The sequence below is a fragment of the Rhineura floridana genome, chromosome 7 (genome assembly GCF_030035675.1).
Source record: "Rhineura floridana isolate rRhiFlo1 chromosome 7, rRhiFlo1.hap2, whole genome shotgun sequence".
Classification (NCBI taxonomy): Eukaryota; Metazoa; Chordata; class Lepidosauria; order Squamata; family Rhineuridae; genus Rhineura; species Rhineura floridana.
In genome coordinates, this window is record NC_084486.1 from 20,486,979 (window position 1) to 20,513,886 (window position 26,908).

General features: G+C 41.4%; 1 protein-coding gene across 2 annotated transcripts in view; it reads left to right on the top strand.

Moving 5' to 3' along the window:
- CDHR1 (cadherin related family member 1) overlaps nt 1-26,908 on the top strand; it is an 85,952-nt gene that overhangs the window by 19,907 nt on the left and 39,137 nt on the right. For both annotated transcript variants that reach the window (XM_061634312.1, XM_061634313.1), the window contains 6 exons: nt 156-242; nt 4,300-4,416; nt 8,246-8,389; nt 12,755-12,833; nt 19,196-19,296; nt 22,187-22,390. In XM_061634312.1, the coding sequence (XP_061490296.1) occupies nt 156-242; nt 4,300-4,416; nt 8,246-8,389; nt 12,755-12,833; nt 19,196-19,296; nt 22,187-22,390 (732 nt within the window). The remainder of the gene's footprint in view (nt 1-155; nt 243-4,299; nt 4,417-8,245; nt 8,390-12,754; nt 12,834-19,195; nt 19,297-22,186; nt 22,391-26,908) is intronic.

The following is a 26,908-nucleotide window of genomic DNA, read 5'->3' on the forward strand; positions in this document are numbered from 1 at the left end:
TATATTTCTGTTCTACTAATCTCTCTTGGTTTACTTTCCTTTCTCGCCCTTTTCTTGCCACCTTATTCTTCCATTCCATCTTACTTACCAAACTGCCAGTGTCACTGTTCTCTCTCACTCTCATCTCTGACTCTACTTTCTGTTTGCATTCACAGAACACTCCCTCAGGAAGCAGCATCTTCAAAACTGAAGCAGTGGACAGAGACATGGGTTCAGGGGGGAGCATTACCTACTTTCTACAGGTAAATATTGACTGAGGTGTCCAGGAACCCCAGGAAGAAGACAAAGTCTGCACACACACCATGCATTTAAAGCACATTTTCCCCCTCCCCAAAGAATCCTAGGAACTATACTTTACTCCTCACAGAGCTACAGTTCCCAGTACCCTTAAGCTATATTACGGTGTGTGTGCAGCCAAAGGCATAAGAGAGAGAGACTGGATTTGTAGGATCAGGAGTCGCTTAAACCTACCCCATGGAGTCTGTTTGTGGTAGCACCATCCGACCAGGAAGTTAAGCCCAAGAACATTAGAACTTCTGTTAGGATATAAGGCAGGGAAGGGGACTTCTGTGCCCCTCCAGATACTGTTGGACTCCCAACTCCCATCAGCTCCAGACAGCATCATCCAGTCAGGGATGATGACAACATCTGGAGAGTCACAGGTTCTCCACCCCCGCTTTAAGGATATGAGCTTAGTCAGGTACAGCTTGAAATAAACTTCTTCTGAAATGATGGTCATGTGACTCAGAGGTCAGATGGTTGGACTTCCCCAAATCTCACATCAGGTCACTGCAGCTGTCTGCTTCAATTTCCAATCCAGAAAATGAAATCATTGCTGATCTACCTCCCAGGATTAGGTACGAGGATGAATTAGAAAAGATTGTTTTGTGTTTGGGGCCGCAGAGATAAGTATGGTCGTCTTGGCTCTACTTTTCTACAGTGCGAGGAGCCACACTCACTGCAGGAGAAAAGTGCATCCTGGGAAAAGGAAGAGCAAGCCTTACCTTAGAGACTTCTCCATTGTAAAAATGAATTTCTACTTATGTTACTTTCTCTTTGATACTTTTGTACTGCCCACACGTATACATTTTTATAGATGTTATAATAATCTTGAATTATGTTATAAGAGTGTCAGTTGCTAGCTAGCTATATATGTCATTATTTGGGAAAACCAAGCTGCAGTTGTGTATCCTTGAGAGAGCCTTGCAGGAGGGAAAGCAATATTTGAGTAGGAGCAGTGCAGTTTCTTCCAATGGATGTTTTTTCTTTCCAAGACAAAACTTCAGTGCAAAGAGAGATGCCTTCTACCTGAACTAATAGAGCTTGCAATATAAAAATCTCACAGCTGAGTAATTTTGATTTCCACCCAGCTAGAGGTAAAAGAGTTCATATAAACCGATCCAGTTTGGTGTTCCCTTAGACACAGGAGAGCTCACTAATCAAGTAGATGCTTCTGAAAGCACAAATATTAAGTAGGATTAAATCTAATCTTCTTAACAGGAGAAAAATACTGAAAGGAAAGAAACTCTAAGCCGAGCATTGTGAACGGCCAAGGAAGACAGAAAGCCAAATACTCTTCTTTACTGAAAAGAGACTTTAGCTTTTTCTTTCTTCTTTTTGAGCAGTCCCTCTAACAAGGTGTTCCAGGTGTTTAAGGGGCACATAATACAGTTCTCATAGTCTTGAACCACCTCAGAATTCACACAGAGAATTGCTAGTTAGAAAGCCTCCTTTTTAAACTTTAAGGGCTGAGGCCTTTTTATATATCACTTATTAACTTTCATTTATTTTTTTTATTTATTGTCTCCACCATGCTGACTGTGTTTTTGCTCAGTTTAAAAGCTCCTGGTTTTGTTGCATTTTGCTTTGTTTTTATTGCAAACCACTTTGAGGACCCAGATGAGGGCCAAAAAGCATGGTATAAAATGCTTTTATAAGTAAATATAAAGCAAATATAAACATAGCATGGTTCCAGGCTATGGTCTGAAGGCATATGAGGCCCAGCAGGGTCAGGTCTGGCCAGTGCCTGGATGGGAGACTGCCTGGGAACCATATGTAAGCACCCTTGGGTTTCTATCATGAAAAGAAAGGCAGGATATAAATGTAATAAATAAATAAATAAATAAATGTATTGTGGTGAGTGAAGAGTTAATAATTGTAGGAGGTACCACCTGCCTTCCAGAGGTAGCATAGGAAGAACCACCCCCTATTTTGGATTATGTTGTCATTGTTAAGCTGGTAGATGACAGTTACAGGCTCTAAGCCTCAACTGTACTTTCATAGAATCATAGAACAGTAGAGTTGGAAGGGGTCTATAAGGCCATCAAGTCCAACCTCCTGCTCATTGCAGGAATCCAAATCAAAGCATTCCTGACAGATGGCTGTCCAGCTGCCTCTTGAATGCCTCCAGTGTTGGAGAGCCCACTACCTCTCTAGGTAATTGATTCCATTGTTGTATGGCTCTAACACAGCCTTTCCCAACCAGTGTGCCTCCAGATGTTGTTGGACCACAATTCCCATCTTTCCTGACCATTGGCAATGCTGGCTGAGGCTGATGGGAGTTGTGGTCCAACAACATTTGGAGGCACACTGGTTGGGAAAGGCTGCTCTAACAGTTAGGAAGTTTTTCCTGATGTCCAGTTGAAATCTGGCTTCCTGCAACTTGAGCCCATTATTCCATGTCCTGCACTCTGGGACAATCGAGAAAAGATCCCGGCCCTCCTCTATGTGACAACCTTTCATGTACTTGAAGAGTGCTATCATATCTTCCCTCAGTCTTCTCTTCTCCAGGCTAAACATGCCCAGTTCTTTCAGTCTCTCCTCATAGGACTTGGTTTCCAGTCCCCTGATCATCCTTGTTGCCCTCCTCTGAACCTGTTCCAGTTTGTCTGCATCCTTCTTCAAGTGTGGAGACCAGAACTGGATGCAGTATTCAAGATGAGGCCTAACCAGTGCTGAATAGAGGGGAAGTAATACTTCACGCGATTTGGAAACTATACTTCTGTTAATGCAGCCTAAATAGCATTTGCCTTTTTTGCAGCGACATCACAATGTTGGCTCATATTCAGCTTGTGATCAACGACAATTCCAAGATCCTTCTCACATGTCGTATTTGCTGAGCCAAGTATTCCCCATCTTATAACTGTACATTTGGTTTCTTTTTCCTAAGTGTAGAACTTTGCATTTATCCCTGTTGAATTGCATTCTGTTGTTTTCAGCCCAATGATCCAGCCTATCAAGGTCCCTTTGAATTTTGTTTTTGTCTTCCACAGTATTAGCTATGCCCCCCAATTTTGTATCATCTGCAGATTTGATAAGCATGCTCTGTACCTCCTCATCCAAGTAGTTAATAAAAATGTTGAAGAGCACTGGGCCCAGGACTGAGCCCTGTGGTACCCCACTTGTTACTTCCACCCAGTTTGAGAAGAAACCATTGATAAGTACTCTTTTAGTATGATTCTGGAGCCAACTGTGGATCCACCTGATAGTTGTTCCATCCAGCCCACATTTAGCTAGCTTGCTAATCAGAATATCATGGGGCACTTTGTCAAAAGCTTTGCTGAAGTCAAGGTATATTGTGTCCAAAGCATTCCCACAGTCTACAAGGGAGGTTACCCAATCAAAAAATGAGATACGATAACTTTGTAATAAAATAAACAATTTAGGGTCATTAATAAGAAGTCTTTTCTTTTTGGAAGTCTAAGAACACCTCTGAGTCTGTTACAAGAACATTCATATATGCTAAGATATAGTCCTATACTATGCACCCTCTGACTCTTGAATACTTTTGAACTGACTGTCAGGTAGGATCTCCACAAGAATTCTGCCACCTTTCTAGACTGGTATTTGAGATAGAATTTCTAAAAGAAGTATGATGCAGTTTGGAGCTTGCTATGTCAACATCACTCTTTCACCCTTGCAGATTGCACTCTGGACAGTGCAGAAAAATGGGAAATCACAATGGGGTGAGCATGAGTGCCTGGCAATGCAAAAACATTTGGGCAATACAATGTCAGTATGGATATATTCTCTGCTTGCTACAGTTTGCTTCATTCACTTGACCTACTAATTGTTAAAACACCAATTAACTAAAGGAAAATCATAGTGTGTAGAGTGTTCATTCTTTGCATTTGCAGCCATTTGGTCTCTGTATTGCCAACAACAAATTGCCACAGGTCTTGTTATTTCAAAGCAAAAAATATATAAATGGTTTCTTACAGCAGGAGGAAAATTAGCAAAATACCATTTCTAACCTATGTATTAAAGTCATACATGACCTTTCCTTATTTCTACTTCTAGAACATCCATACAAATAAGTTTACTATCGATCGTCACAGCGGTGTCCTTCGCATCAAAACTGGGATCACTCTTGACTATGAAAAATCAAGAACTTATTTTGTTACTGTGGTGGCCAAGGTACTTATATATTTTCTGATTATACTCTCCCAGCTAAGGGGAAAACTGTATGAGGGCAAGAAAAGGCAGATGATAGAAATGGTGTAAGATCTAACAGGCCTGGAATAGCTTGTGACATCTAATCTTTTTTCAACCCTGAATAAACAGTACTTCTGCCAGTTTATCAAAGCAATTCTTAAGAAGTCTTGCTGTGGTTTCTCCTGGGGTTTACAGTGAAGGAGATGGCCTGAGTATCTTTCAGTATTTTTGCCATGTGAAGTGCTACAGAAATGGTTTATGGCAGCCAGACATATCTAGCTTTCCCATAATAGAGTGAATAATATGATGTGGCTGTGTGTGTGTGTGTGTCTCTGTGTAAAATGTTTGTGTGTATTTTGAGAGAGGTGGTGATAATGGGTATACACTTGGGTAGGGATGACCAATTTCTGGTCTTCAGAATATATGGAGCTGCTTTATTATTGAGGCAGACCAATGGCCCATTTAGTCCAGTCATGTCTATTCTGCCCTTTGAAGGGAGACTGCAGTGTGAAACTGCTGAATTATACCAAAAGTCTCAGTGCTATCACTTGTGGACTGAACCAAGATAAAGGATTTTTAGCACATTATATGTGTGAATTGGCTTACCAGTGCCAGGGTGTCTGTGCCATCAAAAATTGTTTTGTGAATCACCACTGTCAAGTATATAATTATTGCTGCCTGTACTTTTCTGCATTTTATATTTCTCCAACCTCACTTTTTACAAATCCCCTTCCTATCCAACCGTGTATCTGCAACTCAGGATAACATTTTATGAATCTGATGAAGTGGACTGTAGTCCACAAAAGCTTGTGTCATTAGGATAGGACTTTAAGGTGCCACAGGACTCGTTGATATATATGCCATAGCTAGTAAGCTGCTTGCTTCTTAGACTATTTAACTCTAGATGTTCCAACTGTTTAACTCTAGATGTCCCACACAACCTTGATATATTAAGGATGGTAATCGGTAGGTTTGTTTATCCCTTTGGTGATCTTGTTGTGTTGATAGATGCATTCTTCTTTTGATGTGCTGGTTGCCTGTATTTAACTTTAATTCCAAGAGTGGCTGGCAGGGAGGGGAACTGTTGCGGACCTGGCTTCCCCAAAAGTGAGGGGAGGTGGTAAGGCACCAGCAGAGTTAGGATGGTTCAGGCATACCAGTCAAGCCAATCTGGCAGTCACACTGACATGACCCAACCTTGTCACCACCTTTCCCTTTCACCATCCTGGTATGTGGCAGTAATCCTACTGCTGGGAGGCCAGGTCTACAGTCATTCCTGTTTATTTCAGAATAGAAATTTATAAGGGCAATAAACCGACCCTGCACATAGAAAGTTAACATCTCAAGAAGAAGACTAGATTAGACTCCTGCTCCCTGACATCCTACTTTTCTGGGTTCAGGAAGTTTCATAGATGAGAGGGCATTCCTCCACCTTCATTTTGAACCAGTACAATCCCAGACTGTATCGCATCATATTTTTGAATACCTTTTCCAAGCTTTTAGACATCAGTCTGTCTGGTGTGCAGAAGGAGACTATGTTCCTTGATTGAATGATGGGACCAGGGGAGTATGAATCCATCTGTGTGGATTTCCAGCAGGCTAGCCATGTTAGTCTGTTGTAGTAAAAACAAAGAGTCTTGTGTCACCTTAATGGCTAACAAATCTATTATGACATAAGCATTCATGGGCCACACAGTCCACTTCATCAGAAGCATGAAGAACTGGTGAATTGGCAAGCATATATACTCATGGGTGATGGCAGTGGAATGTACAGGAGTGAATTCAGAAGGAAATGAAAGGAAAAAAGAACAGAGTGACAATTACCTAAAAACATATTTGTGCAGATTTTAAACTTATTCTTACAGCTGCTGTGTACGTTCCAATAGTGGCTACTGCATACCTGCCAAAGGATCTCAGATCTCCTGGTTCAAAAAGAGTGGAATGTAAACAGTAACTGTAAGAACTAAGGACTGCCCATTTGTGTAGATGAGCTCTCAGGTTCAAATCCCTGCTCGGCCATGATGCTCACTGGGTGTTGAAAATCTCCTCTGATGCATATGCCAAATTATCTCTAATTGCCTTTGTTTCTCTCACAGCCCATAGAGGCTGTTCTCACATGCTGACTACTGAGCTTTGTGCTGCTATGACTTTGATTTTGCCATTACAAAGGAGTCTCAAAGAAACTCCAGTCCTCTGATTTTTCCTTTAGAAATAATATTATCAAGGGTAGTGCAGCATTTCCATTATGTTAAGGCCTGTACTTAAGGATTCTGGAAAAATTCAGCCTTAGCCTCAGGTAAACTATACACAAGAATAGAACTTTCCAACTTCTTTGCTTCTTAACAAATAGAAGCTCAAATTTGCAAACCTTTAAAAACAACAGCTAAAAAAGGATGTCTGATTAATTTACTCTGGCTGCTTATATAAAGAATAAACAAAGCCCATTAAAAATAAAGGAAAATCTAGAAATGTGTAGAACTGTTTTCTGTCCTAGGTGCTTGCAGACTTAATATTGCAAACAGGTCGTTGAGTTATTGCAAACAGATTCTTGGCAACAAGTGGGTTTGTTTTTTTTACAATGGATTTTCTGCAGTGAGGGTAAATCCAGATTAAATGGGGGATGAAGATACTGGCTGGCAATCTGATGCCAGTGGTATTGTTGTGGACATTGCAAAAAGCTTGCATTCATGAGGAGCGCTGATGCCATGATAAACACTTATCTGGAAGCGTGGTCAAGAGATGCTAACAGTGGTCACCTTTGGAATGGTCCCTAGGAAACTGACCCTATGTCTTTAGAACATGTAGGCATAATGGGATGGGGCTCTTCAGAGATAGTTAACAAAAGCTGAAAATAAGGCTAAGGCTTTCTTATTGTTCAGGGTATGAACTCCAGCTATCTGTGCTAGATGGCATATTTTCTATTGCCGTCTGTTCTGGTGCATGCATAATTTTCACATGTCCCATTAGTCTATTTGGTTGTGTTTGCACATTAATTTGCAAATTTAAAAAATATCTGCATGAAAATTTGCATCCTAAAAAGCATACTTAAAATTTAAAAATGTATTTCTCTAAATATATTTTCTCTCAAAAAAGGCATTTTAAAATACATTTTGAATGGAGAAGTTTGTCAGATTATTCAGGAAGTGGAAAATCTGGTGGATAAGAAGTTTCAATCAGCACATTAGTCAGGGAGGTGCTAATCAAGCCACCTCATATCAGAATTCGCACATACCCTGAAGATATATGGGGTAGGCTGGCCCTCATGGTATCAGTGAGATACTTTACATTTAAGATAGCCAATGAATCAAAATGGGCTATCAGAGAACAGGTATAAAGAAACACATTTTGGGCACTCCATTGAAACCACATCCCCATTCTTTCTGGACACAATAGGGTGGCTAAAGAGATGTCCCTTCCAATAAATGTGGTGCAGATTGATTAATTTGTTGCTCTGAATGCATACAGGCCCTAGTTTCCCATATATATGAAACTTATGTGTGGAAAACCCTCCTTACCCAATACAGGAAACAAATGCCCAAACTACGTTAGGGTGAGGGAACTCACTCAGCATAGTTTAACAATCTGCTTGGGCTTTTTCTCTCTTTGGCGAGGAGGAGAAATGTTTATACACCCAAGACTGATAGTGGAGTGGACTGAGAATTCTCCCTGGAGCAGAGCAATTGAACAGACCCTCATGTGTGGAGTACTTTGCATGGAGTTTAAGGACTTCAGTTACACGAGGAAATTCATAGCATGCTGTTTTGTGAAATGAGAAGAAACTCTAAGATCTTGGGATTGTTTTGCATCCTAGGATGGTGGTGGCAAGCTCCGTGGTCACCATAAGGTGTTTTCAGTCACAACCACTGTCACAATCAATGTGGAAGATGTTCAGGACACACCTCCAATGTTTGTCAGCACCCCCTACTATGGATACGTCTATGAGGACACGCTGGCGGTAAGTATTGCCAGGACCATTTCATGCACAGCCTGTCAAGGCAATGTAAATTCTTCAACAAGTAACTCAAAGAGACCAGTGGGGGGGTTGCAAAATGCTTCTGCATATGCCCAATGTGATTTCCTTTCTGACAGTGGCCCTTTGCACCCCATAGAGTGCACTTCCAGGGAGTCCCCCTGAGCTTTAGGGGGTAGCTTTTCAGGGGAGTGTAGGCAGCTCCTGCTTCAAGGGGAGACTGAAATATCCTACCACCTTACATGCAGTAGATCATATATGCATCTTTGGATTCCACCTGATGCTCAAAATTCATCATATTAAGTTCATTAAAATCAGGTTACATTTATAATGCATTAACATTACATTTTTCAAGTGTTCTGGAAATATGGTAGGAAGAGGGGGAATTAGAAAAGAGTAGATGTCAGAGAGGTCAGGTAGACTGGGGTAACAGGTAAAACACAAACCATAAGTGGCTTAACAGAAATATTGTTAAAACACCCATGTTCACAATGAATTTATGATAATTATGACAAAAGAGATAGGATTGTAGCATAGCATGATAATACACACACTTTCTCCACAGCTATTTCAACTGTCCCAAATGGAAAGGCCAGCCCTACCTAATCCAACTGTAAATCAAATCCAACTATACAGCATAGTACTTCTGTAACAAACGCCCACAATATTTGTTTTATTGTTAGGCGAGGATCCGCTCCCAAGTACAAGGTTTTAATATTACTCAAGGAACGACGAAACGATCTTGAAAGTAAAGCCAGAGTTTTATTGAATCACTTGCAAGTGGAGAAACGAACAAAGCTGAGTCTGCCCCTCCCTGGACGCAGCCAGGTCTTATACCCTTGGCACTACATACATCATGCATACATTAACTGCTTGCTCAGCCTACTTCCTTATTTTCATGCCTCTCCATATAAGGCTTGTTTGGCCCTTCGCCACATTCCTTAGCCAGGCGTTGTCTCTTCACTCAGCACCATTGAAGGCACTTGCACAACCGGTTTTTCAGGCCAAGATAGTTTACACAAACAGCGAGATAGCCAGGCCAGTTTACATAAACAGCAACGTCCACTGAATCACCAGCATTGTCCTTATTTCCTGCAGCCAAGCAAATTTTACAAAAGCCAAATAAGCATTATTTCTTACAGCGCTATTTCCTACACTTCCACTTGCAGTTTTATCCTTGGCAGAAATCCAAGTTCAACCTGCAGGAGTATATAAGGTTTGGTTAATCCTGGTTTAGCTTGTAGGGCTACAAATAGATATAAAATTATCCAGCACTGAAGCCAACTCATGGTTTAGCCCTGCGGTGCTGCAGCTTGCTTTTCAGCCCATGTTTACAGAGGCTTCCGCCTACACCGTCTGTCCTATTCTACAGTTATTTCAATATACACTGGTACCATATTTCACTGCCTATATTGTTGTAGCCTGCCCAGCCAGAGAGCAGGAGATAATAATTTCTGGGAATATTGGAGGTGTTTTTCAGGCTTTTTGTAATCCTTGACAATAAAAGCTGCTATAAAATAGGGAAACAATAATTTACCATGTGCTGCTATTAACCAGTGATCTGGAAATGCCCATAATTATTAAGTATGTTGGGTTTTTATGGAACCCACTGAGGAAATCAAGGATAATTAAGCATTAATTACCTACACTCTGAGCCCCATAACCAAAAATATTATCATATTATAATGATGGAAACACTCACCTCTTTCCTAGCTTAGTCAGGGCAGAAAACTCCACATAGTGAAATGCAGTTTGTTGCCCATTTAAACTTGCATTAAAGATGCATTTTCAGATCCAGCTTTCTTTTCATTTTTTTACCACATCACTTTCTTAATCAGTGAAATGGAATTCTTCCTATACAGTTTTTCAAACCTCTGCAAATTTTGTTCAGAGCTTTTCAAATAATTGCAGAGGGGCGCTTCTCACTCATTACAGTCCAAGGAAACTCTTGACTAGATATGAGCCTTGGGCTCTTGTGTTTCCCCACCCCCTACCCCTCACCCCCAGTGAGGAAAACATGCATTGTATAGTACTGCATTTATTTAGATGTATTATCTTCCTGACCACTAAATGGTTTCAGGAACCAATGGGGTATTTCAATAGGTGGTCAATGGTTGGTTTATTCATCTAAAATATTTCTATCCCGCCCTTCTACCCCACAATGGGGCACTCAGGGAGGTTCACAATGCAATCGTACACAGTAAATAAAAACACAATAAAACATTTAAAATACATAAAATACAGTTAACAATTCAAGGGAAGTGATATTAAAAGGGGATTAAAGAGGTAAAACTCAAAAGGGGGGGGAATAAATTCAGTTTCACGCTATACCTTCAGTCCCTCTGAAAGGCTCTCCAGAACAAAATTGTTTTCAAAAGTCTCTGAAACACGATGAGGGAGGGAGGGAGCACAGCAGGCTCCTTGGGTAGGATATTTCAAAGCCTGGAGGCCATGGCTGAAAAGGCCCTCTCCCGTGTGCATAACATCTTTCATTCCAGGTAGACAGAGGAGACCAGAGCCAGGTGATCTTAAATCATGGGTAGGTACATATGGGCATAAACAGTCCCTCAGATACATTGGTCCAAGGCCATTTAGGGCTTTAAAGGTCAAGAACAGCACTTTGAATTGGGCCTGGAAACAGAGTGAGAGCCTATGGAGTCAATAATGTGATGTGATTGACACATCTTGATCCAGTTAACATTCTGACTGCCGCATTTTGAACCAACTGCAATTTCTGAACCATTTTCAAAGACATCCCCATGTAGAGTGTGTTAGTCAAGCCTCAATGTCACCAATGCATATTTCACTGTGACAAAGTCAACTGCTTCCAGGAACTGGTGCAGCTAGTACACCAGTTTGAGATGGCCAAAAGAACTCCTGGCTACCACAACCTCCTGATAGTGAAGCAGTAGTGCAGGATCCAGGTGTACTCCCAATGCACACAGCCTTGAGGTAGTTGACGTAGTTGGAGGAAAATCAAAATACAAATATACAACAGCAAGCAACAAGTATGCACAGTTTCACAGTTCCAAGCAAAATATGAAAAATGAAAATGGACTGCCTTCAAGTCGATCCCAACTTATGGAGACCTTATGAATAGGGTTTTCATGGTAAGCAGTATTCAGAGGGGGTTTACCATTGCCTCCCTCTGAGGCTGAGAGGCAGTGCCTGGCCCAAGGTCACCCACTGAGCTTCAGGGCTGTGTGGGGATTCGAACCCTGGTCTCCCAGGTCGTAGTCCAGCACCTTAACTACTACACCACATTGGCTCTCAGCAAAACATATACAAAAAATGTTTTTGCCAACCTTGATAATTATATCCTTGTGTTAAAGCACAGTCAACAGGAATTTTAACTTGCCGCAGCAGTAAAGTGTTTAATTATTTTATGGTTGTATTTGCTTACTCTTTTAGTTTTTTATGCTTTTGTTGAATTGTTACTGTATATTAATAAATAACAGCCTAGTGATGACCAGCAGACCAGCAGTGGCTGTGTGGAAAACATGGGAAATTGGGGGGGTGCAGGGGGTGGGAATAACAACATTGTAGGGGGGTGGGAATAACAACCATTTTTTCTCAGTAGGAAGGAAGCCTCATTTATTTCAAGGGAATTACCTCTGAGTAAAACATACCAAACCCAGCCATTTGTTTTAAACCAGAGCTTGGAAAAGTTACTTTTTTGAACTACAGCTCCCATCAGCCTAATCCAGTGGCCATGTTGCCTAGGGCTGATGGGAGTTGTAGTTCAAAAAAGTAACATTTCCAAGCTTTGTTTTATACTGTAAAGGCAGCACACTTGGTGAGTGAATGAAATGTGGACATGGAGGAAAGTCCTTAAACAAACATACTTCAATATCCTACTCTGTCCAGCCTCAAGCTAGCAACAGCAACAAGCTTCTTCTGTGGGGTTTTTCCCCACCGCTCCCGAATCCCAGGAGGGGGTGGTCAGCGTTCCTTCCTCTGATCGCTAAGCAACAGCAATTACGTGATTAAGTATCCTTAGCAATGGTGCTGCCTGCTGAGTGCATAGAGTTGTCTCTGCATTTTGTTTAATAACTTCCTTTAGATCCTATTACCTTTTTTAAAATGGAAAGCTAAGAGTCGGGGGCTCTTGCTGACTTGGGGCCTGGTTTATGTGTACACCCTGTATTCCCTGTCAGCGGACCTACATTACTTCACAAAGAGATTGTTTTTAGCAAAGCTTTGTACAAGTGGTATGCCAAATTGTATCCCTTGCTGCCTGTCTGTACGGGAGGGAGATGCCACATTGGGCTGGCTTACCATGATACCTTTCAGCAGTTTTACCACAGTGTTCTCCTTGTACAAACATGCTTTCTGTGTCTTTCTTGCAAGGGTTCTGAGGTAATAACAGTTGTTGCTGTTGACGGGGACCGAGGGAAGCCTAATGACATTCATTACTGTCTTGTGAATGGTAAGTGGACTGGATTGGTGTGAAATCCTAAAGGAATACCAAAGCCATCTATGACACTGAATTAACAGTTTGGTTATGGTTTAATATATCTAAGGAAGCTTATCAGATATAAAAAATCAGATGTAAAAAAGGTTTTGGCTTGCTATATAGCTTATCCACTCTCAGTGTAAGGTAGTCCTGTCTAAGGAGATGTAGGCAGTTTCTAGGGGAGTCACAGGCTTCTCCCTCACTTATACTTAAGAGTACGGATAACCACATGGTGCTCTTCAGATATTGTTGGACTACAGCTCCCATCAACCCCAGCCAGCATTTGCAGAGTATTTTTTCCCAAGCTCAATCTAAGAATCATTTCGCTTATTACTTTTGTCTTCGCATTTGGGGAAAGTACGTACTTTGTAATCAAGTACCCAGTATGTTAAGGACATGGTTGAATGACTTTTTTTACCTGGAATGCTCCTAACTGAGTTATGGAGAGCTAGCATGCTCAGGCTCAGACTACAAGTGATGGCAGCAGATTGTGTTCATTTAAATGCCCATCTGCCCTGATCAAGTATAAAAGTGAAAGGGTGTAAGATAAAGGGGGCATATAGGTGAGGAGAACTGAACCTTCTTTTCCCACTTCTGCAGTTTAACTCCTTACAGTCCAGTCCCCAGGTATTGTCCTCCCCTGTTCAGAAGTCTTATTTTCCATTTCAGAGTCCAACTGCAGGGAAAGAATGGTATACACTGGGAGTGGGAAACTTCAGCTCCCTTTATCTGCATCCCCTTTTGCACTTAAAATTCTCCCCCTTCACATTTATATGCGATTGGGGCATACTCAGTTTAAACAAATGTGTTTTCTATTCTTACATGCAGTTTGACTTTCATTGGCTTCCTAATAGTGATGTACAAATATGCCTCTATCTGTTCAGATATTAAGTGCCACTTTCTTATGGTACTTTCCCCATTCCACTGCTAATCAGTTTATTTTGCATATGTCTGTGTTCCATTTTGTCATCTACCAATGTGGAAATATACATATTTTAACTTTTTTTTAACATAGCACACAATGGACATGCATACTTCAGCTATTGCTAGATATTTACAAATCAATTACCTTTCCAGAGGGTTAGACCTGTTAGGTTTTTGCAAGAAAAACATCAAAAGCCTTGTGACACTATAAAGACAAAGTTAATTATGTGGCTAATGGTTCATCACAAAGCCAACTGTGGATGCACATCTAACCATGTGAGTCTCATTAAATTCAGTGGGGCTTGCTCCCAGCTAAGTGGGGTTAGGATTGCAGCCACTGTCACTAACTTGCTTTCAGAGTTCAGCATTAGTATAAACTTGTCATTCTAGTTTCCCCCACTCATTTCCCTCACTCAAGCATCAGAGAGGGACAGTTTAGTTACAAGTGGAGAACACATGGGCGGGGGGGGGAAGAGAAAGGAATTTGAATTTTCAAAGACATGTTTAGGGTGATCAGAAATGTGCAGTCAAATCCAGATGGTTCTCCCCATTTTGACAAAGAGGCTACAATTCTAGTAGAGGAGCACAGGTAAAATCCACAGGTAAAAAGAGAGACCACTTCTTTCCATGAACAAAGAACAATAATGAGCAGTGCATTCCACTGATTTTTAAAATTCACAATAGGAAGCAGATTAAGAATGAAATTCTAACCCTGGTTACCTGGGAGTAAGCCTCACTGAATTCAGTGGGATGTACATCTGAGTACATGTGGTCAGGATAGCAGTCTTAATGTATATTAGTTGCCTTTGGCAACAAACATCACTTTAGAAATAAGGAAAGGCAAGAGGTGCCTAAATACATCAGTGACTTTCTCACACCTAGGCAGCACCTCTCTCAGCCAAAACCAAATATCTTGTGTTATTCATCTCCCTATGTGTTCTCTTTCAAAGTAAATGAATCAGCTAATGGCCTATCAATTACCCATCTCCCCGGAGGGTTCAAATCCTATATTGAGCTTCATGATAACCACATTAGGAAATGTCATGACATGCCAAAATATTACATTAATTATGTATAAACCTGCTGTGGATGAATGTGGATTGCATTCACTTCAAGGAATTCCATTTCTGAACACCGAGTGAACACACAAATGGAGGGGATTCCCATAGCTGGCTCCAGTTTGAATGGAATTCTCCAACATCCCTACTTCCTAATGCGTTTATCAAAGCCACCCCATCCTTAAATCATGCCTCCTGTTAGAATATAGGAAGCATTAAAATATGGGAAGCATCACCCACTTTACTACTGCAATCAGTGGCGCTTCAAAGTGCTTCCTCTTGGCTAGATCATGCCCTGTATACTTTTGTGGATGAAGTACTATGTCAGATTACATTTATTTATTCATTTATTAATATTTATTATTTATTTGATAGAGCTGTAGTGCTAGTAGTAGTAGCAGCATAAATATTTTTACCATGCCTTTCTATATACTAATTCAAAGCATATAATATTTAAAGTTAACATGCAATAACAGTTATAGCAATATAATATATACAGGAGAATAATTTGCCATTGCAACAGAGATTACAGCAAAAGATGCTGGTTTTTTTGGATGGTCCTTTTTCCCTCTCCCCGGTATAAAAGGAAAACTTAATGAGAACTTAATCCCTCAAGCTTTATGTACCATCTTGGTCCCATGTGATATTTCATGTGTGTTGACCTTTCTATAATTCCACTGGTTTACTACTCTTATTATTAAATAATACCAAGCAATTAAAAAGAAACTTGTATTTTAAAAGCTGGCTAATCCTTCAGAAAGCATACAATAGACCATGTTCTGAATTACCAATTTCCACATAGCAATTAGGCAGTGAGTATCATGATGTATGAACACTTGAAATTGCTATTGACTTCATTTCTATTGTAGTGAAGATTTACTTTTGGGGCCTATGAATCTTGATAATGACCCTCTGCATAAGTCAATACATGTTCAATGTAGAGTCTAATGCCCTCTAATGAAGTCACAGTTATGGTAGATATTAGCAAAGTGAGACATTATTGGACAGTTTTAAAAAGAGAGCATTGATGTCAAATTAGAGAGAAGGAAACAGAGAGAATAATGTCTATGGTGTTTTCTTTACACATCTAGTTTCAAACAAGACTTGGCTGAATCCCGGAATGTTTTTCATCCCTGCTATAGAAGTACTCCTGAAAGCATCCTACACTCCTTTTATACTGAGCATGTTGAATGTGCATGTGCCAGCCAGGGCCACATGCATGTAGCTCTGGTCAGAAAATTGATTGATAGCATTGGTATTCTCTTTGGGTGAAGTGAAGAGGAGGTAGACAGGAAGCAAAGGCATTCAACCCCCCTTCTAAAGTGGCAGTGTCCCCATATGCTGCACTGCTTAAGAGATGACTTGATGAGATGTCAGACCTGGGGTGACATGACTGAGAGGAAAAACTTCAGGACCTACTTTGGGTTGGCTTGTTTGTCTACACAGTGATTGGGAAGCCAACATGTATGGATATCATTTTGGAGAAAGCATCCTACAAAACGATACCAGCCATCTTCATGGATGCTCTGATGAAGGGATTGAGCTCAAAATGGAGGCATATGCTTGCTTGGCCTTCACTGCTCATAAACATGGAATAAAATACAAGCAGCCATTACACCTTAATATTTTCCTCTTGGCCAACTGCTAGGATTGGAGGATTCAAAGCCAGAAAATATTGCAGCCGAGCTGATGTTGCTGTCGGTACACGTGTATGCACAGTAAAAGCAACATCAGCTCAGCTGCAATATTTTCTTGCTGTGCATCGTCCAATTCTAGGGCTTGGCCAAGAGTGTAATATTTAGATTGGGCCAGTAAACGTTTTGTTAGATTGGAATCCTACTTAGTAACTAAGTAACTGTGTGTGCATATGATTCCTTCTCCTGTTTTGAAGAACGCTGACTCTGTGTGCATATGCCCCTAGCTAGACTAGACCAATTATGTCTGGTATAAGAGGGACAAACTATAGCTGTTTAGTCATTGCTGTTTACAGATATGGTTGGAAGAGTTTTTATCCTGCAGAAACTCTTATTCCATGTATGGCAGTAGCAGAGTTCTGTGTAACTGAGGAATGCATCTAACCTTTCCTCCAGCACCTTCCTTTTCTACCCAACTGCAAAGGGATGAGATGGTAAAGATTTCTGTATAAAAGGTCTTAAAATCATTAATTATGTATACATAAATACATAATCTGTACATTACCAATATTTATTTGCCACTTTCTTGCTACATACAACTCACCAAGCTAAATGCAGGTTATCCTCATGTAAGGTGGTTCACCAAGCTGCGTTGGTTTGGTGCTTGTGCTCAGTTTGGTGAATCATGAGATCTCCATTTCTAAAGGGCCACTTAGATCTAAAGTCAAGATGAACATATTAACACAGCTGCCTCACGTAGTCATCAGGGAAAACTGAGCCTCATGTATGACACATATCCTTTCACAATTTTTTAGATCACTTTGCAGTTGAACCTTTAATGCTGAAGACACAAGGATTTAGATTTGCTGCTTCTGCTCATGTCATTGCTTTTGAAGATGAGCAATGAATGCCCAAGATGCAAGGGTTTGAGCTTGTGGTGGTGGTGGTGGCGGCGGCGGCGGTGGCAGTTGTCTGTTTTTCAGAAATATGTGCAGGAAAAGGAATCTGTGAAAGTTAAACTTCTCACCTATTTGAGCTTTGTGAGATATGTTCTCACTGTTGAATGACATAATTATGTCTCAACTAATTAAAATAAGTGTTCTTTTCCAGCTTTAATTCATGCTTCACACATCCAAGCAATATGGCATTCAAACATGGGTACTGAACATCAGTACTGAACACCAGGGGGTCATTTAGGAGGGCAGGGGACAATCTCTCTCTCTCCCCCCTGCCCCCCTCTCTCTTTTACACACATACACCTTGTTTAAGGCACCGTATGATTATTCCTCAGGAGTACATACTGTAACGCTGGCTGAAAGCTCATTACCTGTGCCCTTTATCATTTAATGCCCCTTCCACATTAATGAAGATTAACTAAGCATTCTTCAACAATCCCAAGCACTCGCCAAACCATTCCAGAAACAGACTCGCCTTAATGCTTTTCTAAAACTGTCCACAAAAATATACATGCCATACTCAAAAATAGAAGGGGGGGGAAAGGGGGGAAGCCAACATGTATGGATGTCATTTTGGAAATTGAGATCACCTTTTGTGTTAGAACTACCACCTGTAAAGAAGAGAGCTCCTTTCCTATAACTGGACATCTCACAGTTCTCACTTTGTTTAGTCATTCTGATCTAGACTGTTCCATGCTTCACATTTCTCTCCAGTTGTATGCTGCAGGTGCTACATTCACTGGTCTACTCCATGTCACCCTTCTTCAAGCCTGCTCTGACTCCAGATGCCTGCAGGAGCAAGATGTCCTCTTCGACCTAGCTATAGTCTTGTCTCCTCTCCCCATCTCCCTGCCTGTTAACCATGTTTGTTGTTTTCTTTGGATTAGTCAGGACACTTGTGGGAAGCACAAGAAAGTGTTATCCCCCCAAAAGGAAGCTTTTCCTATTTTTGGAACTTTATTATTAGAGTTCTGAGGAACCAAGGGTGAGAGCCCAACTTGGCTCAAGGGCCACCTTGACAGCAATCTGTCCTCACTTGAGCCTGTGGGGCATCCTTTTAGAAGGCAGAGGCAACCAGATGTTTATGCATGCCAAAAGGGCCCACCACCCAGTTTTTGCCTCACTTCCAGAAACCCCAGACTCAGCTGTGACATTGTACCTGCAGGTCACAATGAAACTTAGGAAACCACTTCTCTATGCCCTCCCTTCCTCAGGACAGGCAATTATTAGCATCTCCTTCCTATCTCTTCCTTTCTCCTTTCCCTAATCTCACTGCTTTTCAACCCTCATGTCAGTCCAGACTCCTGTCATTTGCATGCAAACTCCCTCTACCCTGCCCATGTGTTTATGCCTCCACTGCATTATGCCTGATTCCCTAGTGCCCACCTCTGCCTCATATAAGTCTGTCTGTCTAATAAGAACTGTTTAAACTTATTGTCCAGGCAACATGGATTTAGGTAGCCTGTGTAACTTGTTTACTGTTTACTGTTTACACATGTGTTCATAGACGCAAGACACAGATTCACATGTACATGTGTATAGACACACAAGTAGGTCTGTTAACAGCAGGTCAAATGTGTTACTGGGAAGCTATTTTCAATCAACATTACTCCTCAGTTTTTGGCTATATCCCTATCCCGGGTTGCTAGTTGCTAATATGCACAACTAGTTGCTTGTGACTAAAACTGGATGGGTGGCTGCTTTGGGGGGGTGAGATGGAAAATATGATAGGCATAACCATGTATTTCTCTGTTTTGTAACAGGAAGTGAAGGTTCATTTGAAATAAACAACACAACTGGAGCCATTTCTGTTATTAAAAGCCCAACTCAGCTGAAGAAAGAAGTATATGAACTAAAAATTCAGGTATTTGTCTTACCCCTCCCACCATAAATGTTTGATCTTATCACTTCTGATGGATCTGTACTGTGCAGAATTTCAACTGCTGTAACTTTAGTGCACTCTTTTTATACAGAAGAATAGCGATTTTGTATGGTATGATACTATTTTTTTTAAAAAAAAAAAGTTTCTGCTACCAAAGGGGTTTGGTGTGTTACAGGGAAAAGATCTGGATTCCTTCATTAGGAAACCACACATTTTAATAAGAATATATATTAGTGTACATGTTTCTGGGGAAGGACAGAGAAGGCCAAGCTGTCAGAATTGCACCAGAGAGTTTGAGCCAAGGGACCAAGCCAGGTGTCAAAGAATGATGCACAGAAACATACCAGAGCCAGGAAGTCTTTGTTGATCAGGTAAGGCCTCAGCACTAACAGGAAGCCTTTTGTAACCCATTCTGTCCAGGAGGGCCCAGAAGTCAGCCTAGATGGGTTGGGGCAAGCCAGAACCTGAAAAATGTCCTGTTGTCATAAAGATGTTCTAATAATTCACACAGGCAGCTGCCCACAAAACTGACAATACTCCTAACCTAACACAGTGCCAGGCTGGGGCTGTGAGCAGCCAAATCTAGATCTTTCACCTTGGGTCAGCCCTGACGCCAGTGGTTTGAGCTGGACAAACTGAAGCCTCAACTGCAACAAGCAGAAGATACTGCTCTGTTGAACCAGCAAAGGAGGCCAGGCTTCTAGAATTTATGCAAGGATTAACCAATCCAGAGGCTTCATAATGCCTGACAGTTAAAGGAGCTGATATTACATATTCCTGTCAGTCTCTTTTGCCTTTTGTGTTGCATCTTTTCAATTGTAAACCTGAGAGCTGGTATTGTTTTGTTTTTCAGTGTTATGAAAGCCAATCTGGGAGCCCTTCCAGATGAACTTTAGGGTAGGCTCAGTTTATCTCTTCCAGATGGCTCAGCATCTCTCTTCCAGATTATTGATTTTAAGATATTGAAGTCTTCTAGCATTTGCCATCTATGGATATGTCAAAGTCACACTGGCAGACTAAAACCCATGAGCTGAAGTCAATCCCAGGAACAAAGTCCATGCCAACTCACATGAACAGGCATCCCCAAGCACATTGGACAGTCTTTGTGGAATGATGTCCCAGGATCTCCTGGCAAAGCAAGCTAAGACTGAATAGGAAGTCAGCAGGGTACAGTTAGCTCTCCAGGACAGACAGACAACCATGAAGGTGGCTACGCAAGGCAGGCAGACAAGGGATTCAGAGGACAGACACAAATGGAACCCTAACAGATCAGAACAGAGAAACTGGCACTTCCACTGTAGAAGCAAGTAGGCATCTCATTGTAAGATTGTCCTGAATTTCCAAGGAGGTTTGTTAAATAGACCCAACAGCGAGTTAGGCAGAAGGCGATAAATATGCAACAGATTGTGCTGGAAAGACAACAAAAACTGGCAGCAGACATGTCCAGTATAGGGACCTGATCTTGTAGCATGGATGGGAAACGTATGTGGCCTTCCAGATGTTATTGTGCTCCAGTTCCCATGAGCCCCAGCCAGCATAGCCACTGGAAAAGTACAACATCTGGAGGGCTATAGGTTCCCCATCCCTGCCCTGCAGGATCAAGCTCATAGCATCTTCTTCATCCTGAATACCTTTTTCTTATACAATGCAAGATTTACAAGAAGGCTAAAATTCAAACTGGTATCCCAGACTGTTTTACACATGCCTGAAGTGTCAAATGTGCTATAGAGATCCTTTTTCTTCATATCAGTGATTTTGCCAGTTATTCAAAGCTGTCCAAATATAATTAATGGGTTATTAAGTCTAGGAATTGCAAGCACTTTCCATTTTAGTATTATGGTTACTTTGTACAAATGTTTGAGATATATATTATTGAAATGTATTGACTGCTTTTTCCTTTAAAAGGCTCATAAAAATGCACATAAGTCCATATAAATGGATGCAACAACCAAAAATGTGGCATAAAAACACTACATCTGTCAAGTTTAAGAAAATAATTTCAGGTTTTTTTGATGCAAATAATGTCTAGATAGGGGGTTCTTTGATTGTTAAATCCATAGTTTTAAGGAATGCTAAACAAGAGCTATTAAGATCTACCTGTATACTGTGTACTGGATTCCTAACACTATACCATTGGAGGAATTATTAAAGGAAAGGAGAACATGACCACTGTACAGAATTTCAGAGTTGTGATAGTTTTGTTAAGATGAGAACTTCCTCTAGAATTTACAGGTATTGTAAACTTTCACCCTGAGTTCATCTAATGAAGGAGTGACGAACAGAATCTGGCCAGCAGACTGGATCCCCTGAGCTCCATCATTCCCTGTGGGCCACTTTGACGGGTGGGCAGGATGGCCTGCCTGTCAAACACCTGAGGTCATGATGGGCTAATACAGCATGTATCCCTCCTGCAGAAATGTTACACACTAACAAGACTTTATGATAACAGCCTTAAACAAAAATGTATAGTTGGTTCCTGAATAATTCTTTCTTTCTTGTTTTGGGCCACAACTCTCCAGGAAGTTCTACTGTTTCCTATGCTCCACTAAAAGCAACAGAAGTCATACAAGAACACAACAGTAGATTTCATTCATTCCACACAGGCATATACGTTGAGCCCTTTGTATATTGTACATGAAATGGGTGGTTTGTTTTACTTTTTTAAGAAATAGCATTTCTTTTGTTTTTGTTTAGGAATTTACTCCCTTTTCTCTCACAGCTTTCTTTTCTCCTACAGGAGAGTTCAGTGGCAGCTTTGAAGAAGTAAAAGCATGATCAAACTGTAAGGTTACATACGTCATAAAACAGAGTAGGGGAAAAGAAATAAAGGTCCTGGAAGAGCTCTTACAGCATTGTCTCTTGCTCACTACAGGCCTCAGAAATTAGTCCAGAGGGTGATGTGACTGCACATGCCTTTGCCACAGCAACTATAAGAGTTGTTGACCTCAACAATCACCCACCAACGTTCTATGGAGAAAATGGGCCACAGAACCAATTTGAACTTACAATGTATGAGCATCCATCAGAGGGTGAGATTCTGAGAGGCCTCAAAATTACAGTCAATGATTCAGATCAGGTCAGTGTGCTTTTATCTGTCCATTCTTGCCTTTCTACCTGTTGTTTTAAGTGCCATAGCACTGAAAACCAGGTGCCTACAGTCTATTGTCTTCATGTCCAAACAAAAACAAAATGCAGGGCTAGATGAATGTTTGGTTTGATCCTGCAAGCCTGGTCTGCTTAGTTTGGCTGTGCTGTGCTTTTTCTATATTGCATTATTACTGATCTGCTCCATTAGTTGAAAGAAAGAATACACCTGTACTCCCCCACTTCTTTTATTGAAAAGAGCTTCTGATTTGGATCTTTCTGGAGCTTTGTTAAAGCTGTCCTACTGGAATGTTGTTTTGGAAATTAATCACTCTATTCCATATGCAATGAGCAGCACTGTATTATTTAACCAGAGGAGTGGGATTCTTCTAGGTTTACTGAAGACCTTACAGTACTATTTATTTTATGTGGAAACTATGGCAAGGGTTACTATGGAAACCTCTGTAATAGCTTCCACCTGAGATAACCTGAGATGAAAAGTTGAGGCCTGAAGGTTTAATACACATGAAAGACTGCAATTATTGAAAAGAAAATCTAGCCCATCAACATGTAGCATATATTCAGTGTTGTGCTAACATGGCTACATTCTGCGCTGTATAAAAGTCAGCAGCTTTCCCGCCAGCCGGCTGCAAGGGATAAGTAACTACTTTTGAGGCAGCCAACCACTTAATTGCTGCTACTGCTGTCACAGAAGGCAGCAAAATTAAAATTAAAGTGCTTACCAATATTATGAAGCAAGCAGAGACCTGCAAAAGGTTGTCACAGGGCTTATATTTTGTTCCTGTTTTTTGTTTGTTACATTCTCTTCCCCTTCTTATTACAATAAAACAATACAGTTTTGTTTTGAATTTAAATACTGTTTGTTTTTTTAACTTTTATTTCTATTTTCATTCAATACCTGAAATTGGTCTGTATCTATTTGGTCAGTCTGTATCAGTTCTCTCTCACAAGAGCTCTCTTAAGGGTTCAAGCCTTATTCAATGAAGGGGGAGAGTGGAGCAGCCCCTCTGTGGCATCCCTGTAGCTCAGCTCTTCAGCCCTCCACTGTGAAGACAGGTGAAGAGGGCAGCCTGCTCTATATATGTGGCCCCCCTGCATAATTTAGAACTCTGGGCTGGCCAATAGAATCGCAACAGCAAGCATAACCCTGACACACCCACCCATGCAATTCTAATCGCATGAGGCTTGAACACCTAAAGAGGGCTGAACTAATTATCAATCATTAACTGCAGTTTTTCAGTATCTGTTCATATTCTGTTGAGCCATTCTCTCCCCCCATCCTCTAATGCAGCCTTTCCCAACCAGTGTGCCTCCAGATGTTGTTGGACCACAGTTCCCATCTCTCCTGACCATTGGCAATGCTGGCTGAGGCTGATGGGAGTTGTGGTCCAACAACATCTGGAGGCACACTGGTTGGGAAAGGCTGCTCTAATATGTACTGTTGATGATTACAATATTTCTATATTGTGGGAAATGACACTGAAATTGCTCATCGGGACTCACCAGGCATTCTTTCCTCCAAGGGAAGACTCATTCTGGGAAATTTTGTGACAGGAAATAACTGTTTTGGTTTTTTGGTAGCACAGTTGTTCACTTTCCACACACACGCATGCCCCGTCACCCTTCATATACATAAGATTCTAAGCACAGATGATATCTCAGGCTGGAAAACTAGCATGCACCATTTGATATTCTAATTATTCCCCATCCTATCCGTACCGCTCACATTCCAGGCTATACCAGGCCCACCTTAGTGTATTTCAGAATCATTTAAATACAGTGGGAGATAATGTAAAACCTTCTCACTTAACTGGGCTGGCTTGCTGCCTTCCACCCCCACAGGACTCAAGTTGCTTTTATAGCTATGTGAAAAACAGAAATCCAGCAAGTGAAGCTTTTCCTATCATTGCATCTCCATGCTGGGAAAAGTTGCATCTGCTGAAGTTTCTGCTTGAAGCACAGCACTTAAAAAGAAGCCCTGCCAGGAAAAAAAAAAAAGGTAGCATGCAGGCTACAGTATCTTGGTTCCTGTGAATTCCATATACTATATTTACTGCTATTCCATATCATTGATTAACCCCTGTAATTATATGCCTCTAGATCCTCTGTGGCTCAGAGTGGTAAGAGGCAGTAACGCAGCCAAAGCTCTGCTCACGGCCGGAGTTCGATTCCAACGAAAGGAGGAAGTCGAATCTCCAGTAAAAGGGGTCGAGGTCCACTCAGCCTTCCATCCATCCGTGGTCGGTAAAATGAGTACTCGGCATATGCTGGGGGGTAAAGAAAGGCCGGGGACGGAACTGGCAATCCCATCCCATATATATGGTCTGCCTAGTAAATGTCACAAGACGTCACCCTAAGAGTCGGAAATGACTCGCACTACAAGTGCGGGGACACCTTTACCTTTAGTAGCAACTGTCTGTGGATAAGACCTATCTACAGCACAAGGCACACCTTCTACTGAAAGGTTGGACTGCTTGAAGAATTCCATTGCTGGACTCCTGAATGTACCTGATCCACACTTCCTGTCAGCTTCAACGAGGTGAAATCTGGGCCATAAACTCATTAGCCAGCAGCTGGCTGTGTTGTAAATCTGCCAGGGCCAGGAAGATAATGGGAAAGAGACGAAGGAAGATCAGAGGAGTCTTTCCAAGTGCATCCAGGAGGTGAAATCAAAGGGGAATTCCAGGTCCAGTTAGCCAAGAGATCAGTCCAAGGGTCTGGGTTCTAGAATCTGGGTCTAGCATGGAGGTCACAACCCACGGAAGTCAAGAACTGCCTTTTAAATCCCACTCCCTAAGACAGGTGCAGGTAATCAGCCCTCTGGCTCCCAAGAGCTTACTGTCTTAAACAGCCAGACCGGCGGCATTGTTGCATTACTCGCTGGCATCTTCGCTCTGCAGGGGGAGTGGAGTCCCCTGTTCACTCTCTGAATCTGACTGAGGGGCTTCAGCTGTGTCCTGAACATTCTCCAGCTGAGGGAGAGTTGGAGCTGCGTCCTCGGAGATTCCGCTTGTTCCTTCTCCTGGGTCTGCTGCTGCTGCCCTCCAGTCTTCCTCCTCTGAGGACTCATCTAAAGAGAACATGACACCTCCCAGACAAATGGATGGATCAGAACAAAATTTCCCTTCATATTTTGCAGTTCTTCTAATCGGATTATACAGTTTGCAGTTCAAAAAAATACCAGATGTGTATTTCTGGGCTCCTACTGGGAGGACAGGCGGAATATAAATCTAATAATAAATAAATAAATATTTTTTTTACAATAAAGCACACTTAGAAATGTATATATTGAGATAAAATGCATATATAAATATATATTTTGCAATAAAATACATATCTACATGCATATTTAAATATGATTTTTGTGCAGTTTTTGTTATTTATTAAAAACAAATTAAGGTGGACACATGTAAAATTGAAATGGACTGGAGACAGATTGATATCCATCCCTACTTAGAATTTTAAGACTGTATGGAGACTCTAACAGAGTTTTTGTCGCCCTTGTGAAACTGCCCTATCTTAGAGTCGGCCCAAGACATTTTGCTGCCTGAGATGAAGGATAAGTTGGTGCCTCTCCCCATTATGTGTAAAAAAATCACCCAGACTAGCAGTCAAATCTTAATTCAAAATTGGCAATAGGACACTCTCCTCCACTGCACCTGAGGGCAGTAGGCTAGCTTACAAGATGCAAGGTAGGCCTGGTGACACATGCAGTTCTATCCACCCCTCACCCTTCAGCATCTGGTGCCTGAGACAAACACCTCACTCTACGTAATGGTAGGGCCTGCCCTGCCCAGGCTTCTTAGAGAGAAAAGGTAGGAAAGCTAATTATCTAATGGGAGGGGTTGTATGCTGGTGCTCTTATATATAGTGACAAATTCCAGAGCAATAGCCATATTAATCTGCCATGGCAAAGTTAAAAGAGAGAGAGAGAGATCTGCATGACCAACCCAAGGCCCACTGCTAGTATTTTCTAGCAGGAGAAGGGAGGGGATAATTTTCAAACATGCCCCTGGACAAAGAATATGGATGTGTACTCGTACCTAAAATGACCCCTATTTAAGTAACCATTTTATTCTGAATATTCAGCACCAGAATCTGCCTTCCAGATTATTCTCACACTTAGCCAGTCTAAACTTGCTGTTCTTCCAGTGTGAATGTAAAAACAGGTAACCTCCCAGATCTATTTTTATAAAAGCTGCATATGTTTTATGTCCAAAGCTTAGGAGATTACTTAAGAAAGCATCTTAGTTCTCTCTCAACCAATGGCTGTTGAACAGAAGATTCTAAGCAGTCATTCCAGCTCTCCCCTCTCATACTCTCCTCTGTACCACAAGAGGGTTCCTGAATATAAATACAGACCCTCAGTTACACGAACGTGTTTTCTGGTCAATGTACAGAGATGGGAAACTGGTGGACACATTGAAATGAGGGTGGGGGCAGCAAATGTGATCCCCATCTCCTCCACATTTAATGTATGCAGAACAGG